Source organism: Lithobates pipiens, unplaced genomic scaffold, assembly GCF_037356315.1.
Source record: "Lithobates pipiens isolate NorthernLeopardFrog02 unplaced genomic scaffold, aLitPip1_a1.2 Scaffold_11, whole genome shotgun sequence".
Lineage (NCBI taxonomy): Eukaryota > Metazoa > Chordata > Amphibia > Anura > Ranidae > Lithobates > Lithobates pipiens.
In genome coordinates, this window is record NW_027507696.1 from 3,677,465 (window position 1) to 3,698,543 (window position 21,079).

A 21,079-nucleotide genomic window follows, 5' to 3' on the forward strand; every position below is an offset into this window, starting at 1 on the left:
GCTCCTTTGAACGCATGATGTAGGTTCACAGCAATAAATTTACAAATGCAAATACCACTGCCTTAGCCCTTGTACACACAGTCGGAGATTCCGACAACCAAATCCGTCGGAGTAATTCCGACGGATTAATTCCGGAAGAGGTCCGGAAGTGATGTTGCATACACACGGTCGGACTAAGTTGTCGGAAAATCCGATTGTACATAACGTGATGACGTTATTTAGTTACGACGGTACTACGTTCAGGCTAGTAGCCAATAGCTTTGGTCTAAGAATTTGATCTGAGCATGCGTGGCACTTTGTCCGTCGGAGTAGGCTACACATGATCGGAGTATGTCCGATAGGAGCATTTTGTCGGAAAATGTTTCCGGCAAGTTTCAAAACTTGGTCCGTCGGATATTCCGACGAAAACAGTCCGATGTAGACCCCACACAGTCAGATTATCCGATAGGAAACATTCCGACGGAATCTCCGACCGTGTGTACAAGGGCTTAGAATTCATTCCAGACCTTTTACCTGCTTAATTGATGAAAAATTAACAAAGGAGTAGCCAACACATGGCCATGATTTTAATTCAATTGTCCAATTACTTTTGGCCCCTATTCTTAAGAGTTGTATTTCCTAAACCGTTCCTCCGATTTGGATGTACATACCCTCAATTAAACTTGAGAGTGTGCACTTTTAGCCCTTAAAGTGGTTGTAAACCCTTACAAACCACTTTGACCTACAGGTAAGCCTAGATTAAGGCTTACCTGTAGGTCCAAGAAATATCTCCTAAACCTATATGGTTTAGGAGATATCTGCCCGAAAACGGGAACCGCTGTCTACGGCGCATGCGCCGTAGACAGCGGCGCGCAGGCACACTGAACGCGGCAGTTCCAAGAATGGAGCTGCCGCATTTGTCGCATGCGCACGGGAGTGACGTCATCGCGGCTTCGCCGAATGACAGCGGCGGAGCTGCGAGACGCCTCCAGCAAGATGGATGCGGCGGACTACAGGGGACAGCGGTGACTTCGCTGGCTCCTGTGTCAGGTAAGTGACACATAATGGGCTACTATGCGATGCGATGCATAGTAGTCCATTATGCTTTACCTTTGCAGGGAAAAAAAGAGGAAGTAAACTCATCAGGGTTTACTTCCTCTTTAACCATTATATAATTAGAGCTTGAATAATAATTTTGGGTAAATACCTGAAATAAACTAAAATTGTGCCTGTGTCCAAATATATATGGACCTAGCTGTATATATACACATACATACACACACACACACACACACACACACACACACACACACACACACACACACACACACACACACACACACACACACACACACACACACACACACACACACACACACACCATTTTACACGCACGTGAATTTTCATGGCACCCCAGGGTTGAATATTGAGTTGGCCTATCCTTTACAGCTATAACAGCTTCAGCTCTTCTGGGAAGGCTATCATTTTACCAGAAGCGCTTTCGTGAGGTCAGGCACTGATGTTGGACAAGAAGGCCTTGCTCGCAGTTTCTGCTCTAATTCATCCCAAAGGTGTTCTATCGGGTTGAGGTCAGGACTCTGTGCAGCCAGGTCCAGTTCCTCCTCCCCAAACATGCTCATCCATGTCATTATGGACCTTGTTTTATGCACTGGTCCAAATAATTTGGTGGAAGGGGGATTATGGTGTAAATGGTTGTTTTTCAGGGGTTGGGCTTGGTCCCTTAGTTCCAGTGAAGGGAACTTTTCTGGCGTCAGCATACCAAGACATTTTGGACAAAATTGTGCTTCAAACTTTGTGAGAACAGTTTGGGGATGGCCCCTTTCTGTTCCAACATGACTGCGCACCAGTGCACAAAGCAAGGTCCATAAAGACATGGATGAGCGAGTATGGGGTGGGGAGAACTTGACTGGCCTGCACAGAGTCCTGACCTTAACAACATAGAACGCCTTTGGAGACTACAAGCCAAGCCTTCTCGTCCAACATCAGTGCCTGACCTCACAAATACACTGAAAGAATGGTCAAACATTCCCATAGACTCCCATAGACATACTCCTAAACCTTGTGGACGGCCTTCCTAGAAGTGTTGAAGGTGTTATAGCTGCAAATAGTGGGCCACCTCAATATTGAACCCAATGGAGTAAGACTGGGTTGACATTAAAGTTTATGCGCATGTAAAGGCAGGTTTCCCAATACTTTTAACAATATAGTGTATGTACATATGGGATCTTGCTTAAAGTGGGGTGCCCCTAAGAAAACAAAAAATTAAAAGTCAGCAGCTACAAATACTGCAGCTGCTGACTTTTAATAATCGGACACTTACCTGTCCCGGGGTCCAGCGATGCGGGAGAACGATGCCCTCCCTCGTTCCCCGCACCGCTCGCGGCGCCGTCATTCGTACTGTGGGTACCCCTGGCTGTGGCTTCACAGCCGGGCACCCACTGCCCATGTGTGAGCGGCGCAGGGCGCTGTGATACGCCGCACAGTCATCTGGGACACGTGACAGGTCCCAGGTGACTGTGCGGCGCGAGAGGAAGTGATGTCACCAGCCCGGGCAAGGAAAAAGGCAGACTACGAGGGACCCCCTAGCAACAGGTATTGAGTAAAAAAAAAAAAAAAATGTCCAATTATTTATTTATTTTTAAGAATTTTAAGCACTTTATTTTTTGGTAGCAACACCACTTTAATGTGAACCTGTATTTTGTCCATTCAGGCTCACTGTAAAGGGTAACAAAAAACAACATGGCATGTACAATTGCTACACAAGCTTGGTTGCAATTTAGACCCCTTTCACACCACACCACAACTTGCGTCGGCGGTAAAACGCCGCTATTTTTAGTGGCGTTTCACCGCCGGATTTGCGGCGGATTTGCGACGCATTTCGGCCGCTAGCGGGGCGCTTTTACCCCCCGCTAGCGGCCACGAAAGGGTTAAAACCGCCGGCAATACGCCGCAATAGCGGCGTTTTGCCGGCGGCATTACAGCGCTGCCCCATTGATTTCAATGGGCAGCAGTGGTGGAGGAGCGGTAAACACACCGCTCCTTCACCACTCCAAAGAAGCTGCTGGCAGGACTTTTTTCTGACGTCCTGCCAGCGCACCGCTGTAGTGTGAAAGCCCTCGGGGGATCACACTACACACAATGGTGCAGCTTCTTTAGGGCGGATTGCAGTCGCTATTTCTAACGCTATAGCGCCTGCAAAACGCCCTGGTGTGAAAGGGGTCTTAATGTTATAAAAAAAAGGCCTTTCCTTTTCAATCTGCAACGCTGTAATTTTCTGTAAAATTGAATGCAATATGGCAAAAATGCAATTTGGTTGTTTGTGTAACTGGCTCACTGATTTTTCCAGAAGTCTGCACAAAGATACAAGCCAGTTTTCTGTCCTAATAGTTTTGGCAATATAGTGTATGTATATGTAAAAATAATAATCATAAAAATAAAATAAAAATTATATATATATATATATATATATATATATATATATATATATATATATATATATATATATATATATATATATATATATATATATATATATAATATTATTATTATTATTTTTTTTTTTATGCAACAGGATTTGAAATATAAGCCTTAAGTTAAATGTAAAAGGTATTAAAGGGTAAATCCTAGATTTAAATTTGGACTTATGAGATATTGACTATGTGATTAGCGCTCCGGCTTTGTTGCGCTCCTTCTGTCTGTTTGGGTTTCCTTTGGTTGCTCCAATTTCCTCTTTAAACCCCCAAACAACTGCTATTTGGTGTCTCACTAAAACTGCCCCTACAAAGTGTACATGTATGGGTGGACCGATCAGTTCTCTATGCAGTTTATAACCGAATGCCTCTATCATGGTGATACAGATACACTAGCGTCAATGTTGTCAGAAGCCTACTGATATGTTTTTGGATTGTTGGAGCACCTGGGAGAAAACCCACACAAACATGAACAGAGGATACAAACTCCATGCAGACAGAGAAAGGCCATTATTCAAACCTGTTCAGCCCACCAAGTCTCGGTATTCCATACTCACTTAGTTGATGATCTCTCTTCAGGGTTATTTTTTAGCATTTTTTGCAACAGGCAGCAAAGATCCTCTGGGTAACCGGCTAGCCCCTGAAGTGTCTCAAAAACTGTGCCCAGGCATGATGAGTTCACCTTGACCATCTGTAGCAGATCAGTAATGTCTCGATCCTGTGCCAAAGCATAAATAAACCAGCATTTCATTGATCTGTTATGCCGCGTACACACGATCGTATTGTCCGGCAGACTAATGCCGCGTACACACGATCCGCCGAAACGCATTTCACCGGACAATTCGATCGTGTGTGGGCTTCAGTGGACTTTTCCAGCATAAAGTCCGGCGGACTTAGAAAGTATTTTTGCAGTCCAATCTTTCCGCCGGACTTGGGTTTCAGCGGACAATCCGTTGGTCAGTGTGCTAGTCCGGCGGACTAAGAATGACGCATGCTCAGAAGCAAGTACGAGAAGGAAGCTATTGGCTACTGGCTATTGAACTTCCTTTTTCTAGTCCCGTCGTACGTGCTGTACGTCATCGCGCTAGCAAACGCCGGACTTTCTGTGTGTCCGTGTGTGGCCAAGTCCGTTCGGTAGAAAGTCCGCCGGACTATCCGCCGGACTAAGTCCGCCGGACAATTCGCTCGTGTGTACGTGACATTAGTCCGGCAAACAATCCGCCGGACTTTATAATGAACAGACTTGGCCACACGCGGACACTCTGAAAGTCCAGCGATTTCTAACACGATGACGTACAGCGCGTACGACGGGACTAGAAAAAGGAAGTTCAATAGCCAGTAGGCAATAGCTTCCTTTGCTTCAGAGCATGCGTTATTCTTAGTCCGCTGGACTAGCACACTGACGAACGGATTGTCCGCTGAAAGCCAAGTCCGGCGGACAAATTTTGAGTCAAAACAACTTTTTTAAGTCCGCCGGACTTTCCGATGAAATGAGCCCACACGCGATTGCTGGACAATTCGATCGTGTGTACGCGGCATTAGGAACATTAGACTGGTGGAGTAAATTTGGGAAAACAATGATTCTAAAGAACATACAGATTGGACAGAAGTCGTCATCAAGTCCAACAAAATGCATCCCAAAGACCAAACATCCGACTTCTCACTGTATATACAATGGACAGATTCCGGGGCCATAAAAACCTTCTGCTCTGTAATTAAAAGTGGCATAAATAAATAAAATGTTGATATATAACAGCTGAATTTCTATAGTTATCCCAGCAGGCTAAAACTGGTATGCCCAACATGGCTGAAACCATACTTATGTATGCTAGGTAAAAAACACGACAGACCCTTTTTAAAGACAATAAAAAAGCAGATAAAATCACAAAATGCAATTAATTAATAGATTTTATAGATTTAACTACTTTCCCTGCAATAGAATAGCATCTAATATAGAGTACCCTCACAAACTATGTATTTCAGGCAACTCCCTCCACTATGTCATCCTATCTAAGCCCTTGTACACACGGTCGGACATTCCGACAACAAAATCCGTGGGATTTTGTCCGAAACTGGTGTTGCATACACACGGTCGGACAAAGTTGTCGGAAAATCCGATTGTTCAGAACGTGATGACGTTATTTCGTTACGACGGGACTACGTTCAGGCTAATAGCCAATAGCTTTGGTCTAGGAATTTGATCTGAGCATGCGTGGCACTTTGTCCGATCGGAATTCTCTACACACAATCGGACAAAGTCCGATCGGATCATGTTGTCGGAAAATGTTATAGCCCAGCTCTAAAACTTTGTCAGTCGGATATTCAGACGGAAACAGTCCGATGGAGCCCACACACGGTCGGATTATCCGACAACACGGTGTACAAGGGCTAACAGTACAGATGTAGACTTAGCATTGAATCCTTGCTATGGATCGTAAAAGCTGAGGGTTATTTGTGGGTTATGCCCTGTACACACGGTCGGACTTTTCCGACGGAAAATGTGCGATCGGATCTTGTTGTTGGAAAATCAGATCGTGTGTGGGCTCCATCGAACTTTTTCCATCGGAATTTCCGTCACACACAAAGTTTGAGAGCAGGATCTAAAATTTTCCGACAACAAAATCCGATTGTTTTAAATTCCGATCGTGTGTAGACAATTCCGATGGACAAAGTGCCACGCATGCTCAGAATAAATTACGAGACAAAAGATATTGGCTTCTGGCCCGTTTATAGTCCCGTCGTACGTGGTTTACGTCACCGCGTTCTGAACGATTGGATTTTCCCACACCTTTGTGTGACCGTGTGTATGCCAGACAAGTTTGGGCCAAAATCCATCTGAAAAAATCTGATGGATTTTGTCCTCCGTATGTCCGACTGTGTGTACAGGGCATTAGACTTGCTTAGTTATTTGATTTGGAAAGTAAGACTGACCAGAAAAAAAAAAGAAGGAATACAAATGTAGATGTCAGACAGACAGGTGTAGCATACACAGTAAGATTGTTTTCACAGAATAAAAAAAGAGAATTTCTAAAATGATAATAAGAATTAATTTGTTGCCTTTGTTATAAATACAGTAAAGCCCTTGTACACACGGTTGGAGAATCCGTCGGAATGTGTCCTATCGGACCGTGTCGTCGGATAATCCGACTGTGTGTGGTATGCATCGGACTGATTCCGTCCGAATCTCCGTCGGACCCAATTTTCCAACATGTTGGAAATATTTTCCGACCAACTGGTTTGATCGGACATACTCCGATCATGTGTAGAGAATTTTGATCGGACCAAGTGCCAGGCATGCTCAGATCAAATTCCTACATCAAAGCTATTGGCTACTAGCCTGAACGTAGTCCCATCGTAACGAAATTACGTCATCACGTTCTGAATGATCGGATTTTTCGACAACTTAGTCCGACCGTGTGTATGCAACAGTTTCGGACAAGATCCGACGGGCAAAATCCGACGGGCAAAATCCGACGGACAAAATCCGACGGATTTGGTTGTCGAAATCTCCGACCGTGTGTACAGGGGCTAAGACCCCTTTCACACTACACCGCCCATTGCGTCGGCGGTAAAACGCTGCTATTTTTAGCGGCGTTTTACCGCCGTAGATTTACGGCGGATTTGCGGCGCATTTCGGCCGCTGGCGGGGCGCTTTTACCCCCGCTAGCGGCCACGAAAGGGTTAAAACCGTCGGCAATACGCCGTAATAGCGGCGTTTTGCGGGCGGTATTACAGCGCTGCCCCATTGATTTCAATCGGGAGCAGCGGTGGAGGAGCGGTAAACACACCGCTCTTTCACCGCTCCAAAGAAGCTGCTGGCAGGACTTTTCCCTGACGTCCTGCCGGTGCACCGCTGTAGTGTAAAAGCCCTCGGGGCTTTCACACTACAAACAATGGTGCAGCTTCTTTAGGGCGGATTGCAGGCGCTATTTCTAACGCTATAGCGCCTGCAAAACGCCCTGGTGTGAAAGGGGTGTTAGTGGAGTTCCCTGAAAAGCGTCTTTTAGAACCAAAAAGTCGCCACTACCTGGAGGTATGGGACACCTAAGAAACCTCTGCCAGATGTTCAGGAAAATGATGTGTTTTTTGCAATGCTCTTACCAGGATCCATTCTTATCTTCACCTTCGCCTCATCTGTCACCAACGCCTTCGGAAGAAAATCACTTACCACAAACGTGTCCTTGTTTTTTACAAAGATGTTGCTGGGTTTGAGGTTTCTGAGTCAGAAGACAGAAAAATATTTAAAGCACAACTTCAACTACAATCCCTTTTTTTTTAGTTTAGGGTAGAGTGAGAAAGGGTTAGACATGTGCAGAGTGAAATATTTTGTTTCGAAATTTCGTTTTCGTCCGAAAAATAAATTTCGTTACTCCCGAAATTTGTTTTTATTTATTTTGTTTTTCATTCAAAAATTGCATTCGTCCGAAAATCCACATGCATTACGGTCGAATCTGTCTTTGAAGGCTTATGGTGTCTGTCGAATGTATAAAGAAGATTCGACGGAGCTGCTAAACTCTATATAGCCTATAGGTGGAGCATTTGACTTCGGAAATGTACGATTGCAGCGTCGTACAGTTTCGATGCTCCGTCGAATATTATTATAAACGTGTGTGTTTGTCGTTGCTTTGTCGAATCTCCGTCGTTCATGTTGAATGAATGGTCTAAGCTCTTGTACACACGGTCGGACATTCCGACAACAAAATCCGTCGGATTTTGTCCCACGGATTTTGTCCGAAACTGGTGTTGCATACACACAGTCGGACAAAGTTGTCGGAAAATCTGATCGTTCGAAACGTGGTGACGTTATTTCGTTACGATGGGACTACGTTCAGGCTAGTAGCCAATAGCTTTGGTCTAGGAATTTGATCTGAGCATGCGTGGCACTTTGTCCGATCTGAATTCTCTACAAACGATCGGACAAAGTCACTTGTCGGAAAATTTTATAGCCCAGCTCTAAAACTTTGTCGGTCGGATATTCCGACGGAAACAGTCCGATGGAGCCCACACACGGTCGGATTATCCGACAACACGGTCCGATCTGACATTTTCCGTCGGAATGTCCGACCGTGTGTACAAGGGCTAAGTCTCACAGTGTCAGGTGTCATCTTTTCTCTCTATGTCAAATATTTTCTCTCTGTCGAATCTTTTCTCTATATGATCTTGGACTAATAGAGTTAAGGTTAGGAACATTCGACCACAGGTTCAATAGACACAGATTGTTATTGTCAGAGTCACGTCAAATCTTCTATTCTATATCGAACTGTTGTAACAATGAAAATGAAAATAAAGCATTTATTTATTTATGTCGGATCTTTCGTTTTTCGAATTCTGCGCTTTCGTTATCGTTTGTCAAAACGAAAATACCCGAAATTCCGGCGAAAATGCATTCGGACGAAAACGAATGCACATGTCTAGAAAGGGTAACAATTTCTGTTTTTGTAACCATTGGGAAGATTTTCCCTTACTTCCTGTGTGGTCACTGAGTCATGAACTGAGCAAAACGTCTACAATGTGGTAAAGAGAGTAATAAAACATTTTTATGGAATGCAGGAAAGGGTGAGTACGTCTTTCAGGTTGTTATTGCTGTCTCTGTCCCTAGAAGGCTGGAAAGCTGATGAGTAACTGCTGGAATGGGGGGGCAGAGATGCTAAGAACCACTTGAATGACATGTGTGCTACCTCTGGTAAATTGAGGAAGCAATGTTTCATAGTGGATGCAATTACACAGGTCAGTTAGGCCTTGTTTTAAAGCTCATTGAAAATTATAGCGGAACTAAAGTCCCTATATTTGCCTTTATTTTAACGGTCTGGCGTCAGCATCTGGTACCCTGCTTCTTTGGGTGCAGGGCTGCACCTGACTTCATTGGCCACATGTGCAGGAGTGAAGTCATCCCGGCATACAGGTGCTGTGCCGGAATGTAAACTGAACTGCACTTATGCAGATCAGTGTACATTCCAAAATAGACTGCGAACAAGCAGGTAGGTCTGACATCCCTTGCTGGCGCCAGCATCTGGTACCCTGCTTCTTTGGGTGCAGGGCTGCACCTGACTTCATTGGCCACGTGTGCAGGAGTGAAGTCATCCCGGCATTCAGGTGCTGTGCCGGAGTGTAAACTGAACTGAACTGCGCCTGTGCAGATCAGTGTACATTCCAAAATAGACTGCGAACAAGGAGGTAGGTCTGCCATCCCTTGCTGGCGCCAGCATCTGGTACTCTGCTGCTTTGGGTGCAGGGCTGCACCTGACTTCATTGGCCACATGTGCAGGAGTGAAGTCATCCTGGCATACAGGCGCTGTGCCGGAGTGTAAACTGAACTGCGCTTGTGCAGATCAGTGTACATTCCAAAATAGACTGCGAACAAGCAGGTAGGTTTATTTTACTGCAGACATTAAAATTGTCACTTTAGCTCCACTTTAATATGTAAACATTTATGGGCTCATTCACACTTAGCACACTGACTGTTTTTTTTCCGCACTGTATAAACACCAGACATTGCTAGGGCACATAAGAAACAATTGTTTTCTTTGTGCCCTGTTCACACTACAATGCAGCAGGAAGATGTGGTGCCGAGCGCTGTGGTAAAATGCACACATGTAGCATTTTACTCCAGTACTCAGAAAGGCACTGCATGTCACTGCACAGCAACGCATCACACCGGCCCCTCACTGCAGCTCACTGTTGGTAAAAACTGACAGCTGCTCACATACTCAAACGGAGCATTTAGCGTGCGGGCAGTGTGAACAAGTCTTAAAGCAGTAGTAAACCACTGAAGAAAAGCAAAAAAAAACCTGCAAGACAATGGCATAATGTGCTAGTATGCATTGCATACTAGCACATTATGAAATATTTACCTTAGAACAAAGCTCCCACAGCCCAACCCGGTCAGCGCTGAGGGGAGCTGACATGTTGCCTTGCAATTTGTTCTGGGGTCGCGGACTCCAGCGCTGCAAGTGGCCAGAGCCATGATTAAGTCACTCCTACGCATGCGAGTCCTCAGTGCCGGGCAAGTTCCAGCCCGATAGGCCGGACCTTCACTGCGCATGCGCCGCTGACATCAGAGGCTGCATGCAGGGTGAATTTCTCCTGTAGGTTTAGGAGATATTCATTTTAAAATGTCCAAGCCGAGTATACAACCGCTTTAAATGTCCATGGCCTGGCTATAGCTCCTGAGCATTGAGCTCTGAAGAAGGGGGCTTGTCTCCAGAAACGCGGCAGCTTTCCAACTACAGTGATCTGGTTATCCACCATGCTGGAGTTATGACTTTATATGCTTGTGACTGCCTCATATTTGTGAGCACGGTATGCTTTTGGCTTTGTAATAAATCATTATAGTGTTGAAGGTAATGTACCAGGCGTTTGTGCCCTTCTTTGTTTGCTTGCAGTGCTTTGGAGTTTCCTTGCTCAAGGAGAGCAGCATCACTTGGAACAGTGCCCATGTACCATAGGATGTGAGACAGAGTGAGCGCTGAGGCTTTTCTCTTTTTGGGTTCTCTAAACTCAGTGACTTATACATTAGCAAGGAAGTAATCTGATGATTAAAACTAAAGGGTACCTGTGGGGTAAAGCTCTTTTGTGAATGTAAAAGAGGGCATCAATGACCTGAGCAAGAAAACACTGAAGAATCTGTAAAGATAGAAAAGAAAGATCTAAAAAAATACTCGAGGTTTGCATTTCTTTTTCAGTTATAATGTATAGTTGTTGACTATTGAATACAACAGCAGACTACTCTGTACTGCCTCATACACACGATCGGACTTTGTACAAACTTTCCCGTGGACTTTTGTACAAAGGGCGTTGGCCATAAGTTTGTATTGCATACACACGATTGGACTTTTTAGGCAACAAACACGAACGTAGTGACGCTTCAACATACTAATGACACTTCAAAAGAGGACATTCAAGTACTCCAGCGCCACCTTTGGTCAACTTCTGTATTGTTGTCTGATCTTTTCCATTGGTTCTGAGCATGCCTGTTTGTACCTTGTACAAAAGTCCGATGGTTTTGCGTACACGCGATCGGACTTTGCCCCATCGGACTTATGTTGTCAAAAAGTTTGTCCGTTCGCACAGCCAACAAAAGTCAGATGAAAACTGAAAAAGTTTGTCTGATGGAGCGTACACACGATCGGATGTTGCTCCAAAAACAGCTTATTTGCATGTTTGTTGTCAAAAAGTGCGATCGTGTGTACGGGCCTTAACTGATAAGGCCCATACACACCATCGGACTTTTTGACAACAAACATGCAAATTAGCTGTTTTTGGAGCAACATCCGACCGTGTGTACGCTCCATCGGACAAACTTTTTTGGTTTTCATCTGACTTTTGTTGGCTGTGCGAACGGATAAACTTTCTGGCAACAAAAGTCCGATGGAGCAAAGTCTGATCGTGTGTACAGAAAACCAGAGGACTTTTGTACAAAGTACAAACAGGCATGCTCAGAACCAATGCAAAAGATCAGACAACAATACAGAAGTTGACCAAAGATGGCGGTAAAGAGCAGAAAAACCACGTTATTTGGTGAAAGTTGGCTGAAAAAGTCCTGCTGTGTGTATGCAATACAAGTTCTCGGCCGACGCCCTTTGTACAAAAATCCAAGGGAAAGTTTGTACAAAGTCCTATCGTGTGTATGAGGCTTTACTCTGTAAATCAGATGACCGTTGTAACATACCTGAAGGCCACAGAAACTCTATTCACATGCTGTAGATACTGTCCATATTTACACCACATCTAGTGCACATCCACACTCTAATATTAATATTCTGGCAGTTCTGTGATTGTTCCCATAAATGTCATTGTGATTTACCTCCTGTGTCACAGTAATTATTCCCATTACTACCAAAGTGATTATCTGCGTATTAATGGTATTAGGATTACATTCTTATAGATACATAGATGACTTTCATTAAAGTGGAACTTTAACCATAACAACTTTATAAAATATAATGTTCTTTAGCAAGGAACATCCATTCTACTTTAAAGTGGTTGTAAACCCTTACAACCAACGTTGACCTACAGGTAAGCCTAGATTAACCACTTGCCGACCGCCGCACGACGATATACGTCGGCAGAATGGCACGGGCAGGCATATTGGCGTATATATAAGTCCATGCCTGCCCGCGGGTGGGGGGCCCGATCGGGCCCCCCCCCGGTGCCTGCGGCGGTCGGCATTCGTTCGGGAGAGATCAGGGATGAGGGGACGGCCATTCATTCATGGCCACCCCCTCGCGATCGCTCTCGACGAATGGAAATCCCCCGTGACATCACTTCCTCTCCTGTAATGTAAACACAGGAGAGGAAGTGATGTATTCTCTCCTCCGTGTCGGTATTTTCCGTTCCGACACGGAGGAGAGCGGATCGGTGAGTTGCACCAACACTCTACACACACAGTAGAACATGCCAGGCACACTCACACCCCCCCTTTACCCCCCGATCACCCCCCCAATTACCCCTGCCCCCCAGTCACAGTGACACCAATGTCATTTTTTTTTTTTTTTTTTTTTTTTTTGCATTGGTGTCATTTGTGACTGTAATAACTGTTAGGGCAGTTAGAGTTAGCCCCCTTTAGTTCTAATGTACCCCCCTAACCCCCCCAATAAAGGTTTAACCCCGTGATCACCCCCCGTCGCCAGTGTCACTAAGGCTGGGTTCACATTGCAGCGGTTTATGAGAACGAATGTGATTCGCACCGCACTGCAGTGCAAATCACATCCGATCTCTGTGCGATTCGAGTTCAGCCATTCGCCGCACCCGCCGCACCCGCCACACCCGCCGCACCCGCCGCAAATTCGCACGGGACCCTTTTTTTGGCCCGCAGCAGAATCGGATCGCATGGGTGTTCACACCATGCGATCCGAGTTTGCAGATCGCACTGCGATATGCGAACTGATCTGGGGGTGTCAGTAACATTTCACTGACACTCCCAGCAGTTCGCATAGGGCAGTGTGAACTGCCGCCGGGAGGCATGCGATGCGGGAACCCGCCGCGGATTCGCGGCGTTTCCGCATCGCTCCAGTGTGAACCCAGCCTAATAAGCGATCATTTTTCTGATCGCCGTATTAGTGTCACAGGTGACGCTAGTTAGGCAGGTAGGTATTTAGGTTCGCCGCAGCTTTTTATAGCGCCAGGGACCCCCATATACTACCGCATAAAGCCCCCTGATTGCCCCCTAGTTAACCCTTTCACCAGTGATCACCATATAACTGTTACAGGTGACGCTGGTTGGTTAGTTATTTTTTTATAGTTTCAGGGCACCCGCCATTTATTACCTAATAAAGGTTTAACCCCCTGATCACCCGGCGGGTGTCATTTGTGACTAATAACTGTTAGGGCAGTTAGGGTTAGCCCCCTTTAGTTCTAAGGTACCCCCCTAACCCCCCCAATAAAGGTTTAACCCCGTGATCACCCCCCGTCGCCAGTGTCACTAAGGCTGGGTTCAGATTGCAGCGGTTTGAGAACGGATGTGATTCGCACCGCACTGCAGTGCAAATCACATCCGATCTCTGTGCGATTCGAGTTCAGCCATTCGCCGCACCCGCCGCACCCGCCGCAAATTCGCACGGGACCCTTTTTTTGGCCCGCAGCAGAATCGGATCGCATGGGTGTTCACACCATGCGATCCGAGTTTTCAGATCGCACTGCGATATGCGAACTGATCTGGGGGTGTCAGTAACATTTCACTGACACTCCCAGCAGTTCGCATAGGGCAGTGTGAACTGCCGCCGGGAGGCATGCGATGCGGGAACCCGCCGCGCATTCGTGGCGTTCCCGCATCGCTCCAGTGTGAACCCAGCCTAATAAGCGATCGTTTTTCTGATCGCTGTATTAGTGTCACAGGTGACGCTAGTTAGGCAAGTAGGTATTTAGGTTCGCCGCAGCTTTTTATAGCGCCAGGGACCCCCATATACTACCGCATAAAGCCCCCTGATTGCCCCCTAGTTAACCCTTTCACCAGTGATCACCATATAACTGTTACAGGTGACGCTGGTTGGTTAGTTATTTTTTTATAGTTTCAGGGCACCCGCCATTTATTACCTAGTCTCACTAGTGTACCCCTAAATTTAGGGGTGTCTACTTTCCAAAATGGGGTCATTTGGGGGGGGTTTGTGCCATCTTGGCATTTTATGGCCTTCAAAACTGTAACGCCCTTAGAAAGCCTGAAGGCGGTGCTTGGTTTTCGGGGCCCCGTACGCGGCTAGGCTCCCAAAAAGTCCCACATATGTGGTATCCCCGTACTCAGGAGAAGCAGCAGAATTTATTTTGGGGTGTCATTTCACATATGCCCATGGCATGCGTGAGCAATATATCATTTAGTGACAACTTTGTGAAAAAAAAAAAAAAAAAAAAAAAGTTTGTAATTTTCCCGCAACTTGTGGCAAAATATAAAATATTCCATGGACTCAACATGCCTCTCAGCAAATAGCTTGGGGTGTCTACTTTCTAAAATGGGGTCATTTGTGGGGGTTTTGTGCCATCTTGGCATTTTATGGCCTTCAAAACTGTAATAGGTAGTGAGGAGTGAAGTCAAATATTTACGCCCTTAGAAAGCCTGAAGGCGGTGCTTGGTTTTCGGGGCCCCGTACGCGGCTAGGCTCCCAAAAAGTCCCACATATGTGGTATCCCCGTACTCAGGAGAAGCAGCAGAATTTATTTTGGGGTGTCATTTCACATATGCCCATGGCATGTGTGAGCAATATATCATTTAGTGACAACTTTGTGAAAAAAAAAAAAAAAAAAAAAAAGTTTGTAATTTTCCCGCAACTTGTGGCAAAATATAAAATATTCCATGAACTCAACATGCCTCTCAGCAAATAGCTTGGGGTGTCTACTTTCTAAAATGGGGTCATTTGTGGGGGTTTTGTGCCATCTTGGCATTTTATGGCCTTCAAAACTGTAATAGGTAGTGAGAAGTGAACTCAAAAATTTACGCCCTTAGAAAGCCTGAAGGCGGTGCTTGGTTTTCGGGGCCCCGTACGCGGCTAGGCTCCCAAAAAGTCCCACATATGTGGTATCCCCGTACTCAGGAGAAGCAGCAGAATTTATTTTGGGGTGTCATTTCACATATGCCCATAGCATGTGTGAGCAATATATCATTTAGTGACAACTTTGTGTAAAAAAAAAAAAAAAATTTTTTTTTTGTCATTATTCAATCGCTTGAGGCAAAAAAATAAAATATTCAATGGGCTCAACATGCCTCTTATCAATTTCCTTAGGGGGTCTACTTTCCAAAATGGGGTCATTTGGGGGGGTTTTGTACTGCCCTGCCATTTTAGCACCTCAAGAAATGAGATAGGCAGTCGTAAACTAAAAGCTGCGTAAATTCCAGAAAACGTACCTTAGTTTGTAGATGTGACAACTTTTGCGCAAACCAATAAATATACAATTATTGACTTTTTTTTTACCAAAGACATGTGGCTGAATACATTTTGGCCTAAATGTATGACTAAAATTGAGTTTATTGGATTTTTCTAATAACAAAAAGTAGAAAATATCATTTTTTTTCAAAATTTGCGGTCTTTTTACGTTTATATCGCAAAAAATAAAAATCGCAGAGGCAATCAAATACCATCAAAAGAAAGCTCTATTTGTGGGAAGAAAAGGACGCAAATTTTGTTTGGGTACAACATTGCATGACCGCGCAATTACCAGTTAAAGCAGCGCAGTGCCAAAGTGTAAAAAGACCTCTGGTCATTTACCAGCAAAATGGTCCGGTCTTAAAGTGGTTAAGGCTTACCTGTAGGTCCAAGAAATATCTCCTAAACCTACACGGTTTAGGAGATATTTGCCGAAAGACAGGCACCGCTGTCTACGGCGCATGCGCCATAGACAGCGGCGCGCAGGCACACTGAGTGCGCCCCTGTCAACGGCGATATGCCGCGAGTGGCGGCTCCCGTGCGCATGCGCAGGAGTGACGTCATCGCGGCTTCACCGAATGACAGCGGCGGAGCTGCGAGACCCACCGAGAAGATGGAGGCTCCGGACTACAGGGGACAGCGGTGACTTCGCTGGCTCCTGTGTCAGGTAAGTGACACATAATGGACTACTATGCGATGCGATGCGATGCATAGTAGTCCATTATGCTTTACCTTTGCAGGGAATCAAAGAGGAAGTAAACCCATCAGGGTTTACTTCCTCTTTAATAATTATGCCACCAAAATTAGTGTGTGCTGTAAATTGCCTCCAGCAGTGTTCCTGTTTCTTCCTGCTGGAGGCTGCCATTTTGCTGAAGTCCAGAACGAAACCCTTCGATTTACCAGTTTTAAAAAAAAACAGTTTGATTTGATTGTGTCCTCAACCAAACTGTCAAGCTATCAAATGACTGGTGTCCTAACTGATCACATGTGCAGCACCATGGCAGTTCAAACAGAAGCAGCTTCCCTGGCTGTAAAGGGTAGGCGGGTTTAATTTTGCTTTCAGCAGATCGGCCTCTACAAACTCAGCAGTGCCTAAAAATGGAGAGCAACTGAGCATGTGCAGAACAGGGAGAGACAGTGTATTACTGGATTTCAAACAGCATAGGGACTTTTTTTTATGATATACATAGCTATACCTGCAAAAGTCACTGGCCTGAAGGGATTTAGCAGGACTTAATTTTCTGACTAACGTTCCACTTTAATGTCATAGTGATTATTTTCAATGATATCAGGGCGATTAATATCAAGGGAAAAGTACGATTTTCTTGGGTAATTTTTCTTATTTTGTCGCTTAAAGTGGAGGTCCGCCCGCCACTGCAAAAATTAAAAGCCAGGAGCTCCACATACTGCAGCTGCTGACATTTAATAATAGGACACTTATCTGTCCTGGAGTTCAGTGATGTTGGCACCGCCCCTGATGTTTCCATCAGCTGTCAGGTGCATGCTGCCTCCGTTTCTACTAAGGGAACCCTACTGTGCATGCGCGAGGCTCTGCTCCTCTCTCCTCCTGGCCCGGCAGCCGGGGAAGGAGGAGAGAGCCCGGATGGTGATGTCAATACCCGCAGGTGAGGCTCCTGGAAGTGGGAACAGGATACCTGTGAAAGACCTGTATCCTGTCCTCCCTCCCCCCCCCCGAAAGGTGCCAATTGTGGCACCTGAGGGGGGAAGTAGTACAACAAGCGCAAGTTCCAATTCTGGGTGTAACTCCACTTTAAAGTGTAACTAAAGGCAAAACGTCTCTCTCTTTTTTTTGGATAGAGTGGAGATGCATTAGAACAGTGTTTCTCAACTCCAGTCTTCAAGATACCCCCAACAGGTCATGTTTTCAGGATTTCCATTATTTTGCACAGGTGATTTGATCAGTTTCACTGCCTTAGTAATTACCACAGCCGTTTCATCTGAGGGAAATCCAGAAAACATGACCTGTTGGGGAACCTTGAGGACTGGAGCTGAGAAACACTGGATTAGAACACTGGTAAATTTTTTATTTTACTGTCTGTGCCATCAATTAGGGATATTCACTCTCTTTTCTTTACTTGCCTTTGTACTCTTCACCTGGTTGCCACCACACATGCTTGACACCATTTGAACCAAACAAGTTATATTATTTTGGTCTCATCAGACCACGGGACATGGTTCCAGTAATCCAGTCCAATTTGATGCAGTATGTGGCGTATGCCTAGGCCATCTTTATGTAAAACAACAATTCTTTTTTTCAGATCCTCAGAGAGTTCTTTGCCATGAGGTGCCATGTTGAACTTCCAGTGACCAGTATGAGAGAGTGAGAGCGATAACACCAAATTGAACACACCTGCTCCCCATTCACACCTGAGATCTTGTAACACTAATTAGTCACATGACACCGGGGGAGGGAAAATGGCTAATAGGGCCCAATTTGGACATTTTCACTTAGTGGTTCGCTCACATTTGTTGCCAGCGGTTTAGACATTAAAGCGGAGGTCCACCCTAAAGTGGACCTTCCACTCATCGGAACCCTCCCCCCCTCCGGCGCCACAATTGGCACCTTTCAGGGGGGAGGGGGGTGCAGATACCTGTACAGTACAGGTATCTGCACCCACTTCCGGGATAGCTCTCTGCGGAAAGGGGCGTAGATTACGCCCCTTTCCGCAAGTGCCCGCCTCTTTCCGCAAGTGCCCCGCTGCCTGCTGGGAAACACACGAATCCCAGAAGCAGCGGGGACCGTCCTTATTGCGCAGTGCAACTCGCGCATGCGCAGTAGGGAACCGGGAAATGAAGCCGAAAGGCTCCATTTCCTGATTCCCATACCCAAGATGGCGGCGGCAGGACCCGAGAGACGATCTAGAGATCGGCTTCGGGTGCTGACATCGCGGGCGCGCTGGACAGGTAAGTGTCACTATTTTAAAAGTCAGCAGCTGCAGTATTTGTAGCTGCTGGCTTTAAAAAAAAAAAAAAAAAACGCGGAGTCCCGGCGGACTCCCGCCTTAACCTCCTTAGCGGTATTCCCAAGTGTGGCTCGGGGTGAATTTTCAGTACCAAAAGCGGTAACCCCCGAGCCACACTCAGAATCACATTTCAGGATCCAGGCAAAGTTACTTACCTTGTCCCCAGGATCCTGCAATGTCTCCCCGCTGTGTGTGCGAGCCATGTCTCCGCTTGATTCATTACAGTGACGAGCTCCGTTCCCTGCAAGTGTTGCAACGCAAGGGGACGGTGCATGGCGCAAAATTCAAAAAAGTGAAAAACACACAATACATGCAGTACATTGTAATCTTATGGATTACATAACTGTATCAAATTATTTCACATCCTTTTGTCCCTAGTGGTCTGCCCAGTGTCCTGCATGCAGTTTTATATTATAAATACTGTTCTTTCTGCCTGGAAACTGGAGATTGTCCATAGCAACCAAAAAGTGTCCCTTTACATCAAAAGCGGTTTTAGACCAGCTAGAAAACAGAGATAATAAAATTACAATCACTTGCAGAATTTAGTGATTCGTGGGGAAATCTTTCATCAAACACTTAAAGTAACCACAGCGACAATTCTGCAACTGCGCAAATTTCTTTGCGAGTTTTTGATTTGATTACATTATTGAATAATTTTATTTATTATATTATTTATAATTATTTATAGTTATTTATTATATTATAATTTATGTTTTCATGTTTCAAACTTTATCATACCCGGGATGTCTACTAGACTCTGGTTTGGACAGATTTAAGTGAGTTATTCCTAAGAATTACAGGACTACAATATAAAACGCCAAATTTCCATGCAAAACAATTGTACTGCTTTCAGCATCAAAAATCTGACATAAGCATACCGCCAGGGAGGTTAATGGCTGTGTGTTGAGTTATTTTGAGGGGACAGCAAATGTACACTGTTATACAAGCTGTACACTCACTACTTTACATTGTAGACAAGTGTCATTTCTTCAGTGTTGTCACATGAAAAGATATAATAAAATATTTACAAAAATGTGAGGGGTGTACTCACTTTTGTGAGATACTGTATATACAGTATTTTTGTATATACTCTATATACCAAGACCGTTTAACCACTTGCTTACTGGGCACTTAAACCCCCCTCAGTCCCAGACCAATTTTCAGCTTTCAGCGCTGATGCACTTTGAATGACAATTGCGCGGGCATACAACACTGTACCCAAATGAAATTTTTATCATTTTTTTCCCACAAATAGAGCTTTCTTTTGGTGGTATTTAGTTACAGCTCGGAGTTTTATTTTTTGCTAAACAAACAAAAAAAGATGCAAAAAAATAAAAATAAATCATGTTTAATAGTTTGTTATAAAATTTTGCAAACGGGTCATTTTTCTCATTCATTGAAGTGCGCTGATGAGGCGCACTGATAGGCTGCACTGGTGGGCACTGATAGGCTGCATTGGTGGGCACTGATAGGCATAGTTAAGGCGGCACTAATAGGCACAGATAAGGCGGCACCGATGGGCACAGATAAGGTGGCACTGATGGGCAAAGATGGGCACAGATAAGATGGCACGGATGGGTGGCACAGATGGGTGGCACAGATGGGTGGCACTAAGGGGCACTGATAGGTACCACTGATAGATGGGACTGATGGGCACTGATAGGTGGCTCTGATAGGTGGCACTGCTGGGCACGGATATGTGGCACTGGGGTGCAGCACCTTTGTTGAGGCAGATTGTGGGCACTGCTGGGTGGCACTGTGGGCACTGCTGGGTGGCACTGTGGGCACTGCTAGGTGGCACTGTGGGCACTGCTAGGTGGCACTGAAAGGGGGGACACATTTTTTATTCATGTGGCAAAGCAGGGGGCAGGTGGGCACTGGCAGGGGGCAGGTGGGCACTGGCAGGGCGTGATCGGGACTGATGAATAATGGCCGATTACCGGCTCCGTTATATCACATGATCAGCTGTCATTGGCTGACAGCTGATCACGTGATAAGGGGTCGGGATCGACCCCTTGCACGGATCGGTGATCAGGCGAGTCTCGTAGACTCGCCGATCACAGAGCGCAGGCCACTCGTACACGGGACGACGTCAATAGACGTCGTCCCGGCAAAGGAGATCCGCGCTGTAGCCGTCATTCGGCTATAGCGCGGGTCTCAAGTGGTTAAGAAACATTAATACTAGGTTTACAAGAACACTATGAGCATTCAAAAGAGAGAGCCCTGTGCTGGTTGTATTCCTTCAGGTACTCTGTCTCTCATTGAAACCTCTGAC

General features: G+C 45.4%; 1 protein-coding gene across 4 annotated transcripts in view; it reads right to left on the minus strand.

Moving 5' to 3' along the window:
- The window catches only part of STKLD1 (serine/threonine kinase like domain containing 1), a 133,924-nt gene that overhangs the window by 40,750 nt on the left and 72,095 nt on the right, over positions 1-21,079 (minus strand). For all 4 annotated transcript variants that reach the window (XM_077468199.1, XM_077468197.1, XM_077468198.1 and 1 more), the window contains 4 exons: positions 11,023-11,093; positions 7,572-7,687; positions 5,067-5,179; positions 4,028-4,188 (listed from right to left, as the gene is read on the minus strand). In XM_077468199.1, coding sequence (XP_077324325.1) covers positions 4,028-4,188; positions 5,067-5,179; positions 7,572-7,687; positions 11,023-11,093 — 461 coding nt within the window. The remainder of the gene's footprint in view (positions 1-4,027; positions 4,189-5,066; positions 5,180-7,571; positions 7,688-11,022; positions 11,094-21,079) is intronic.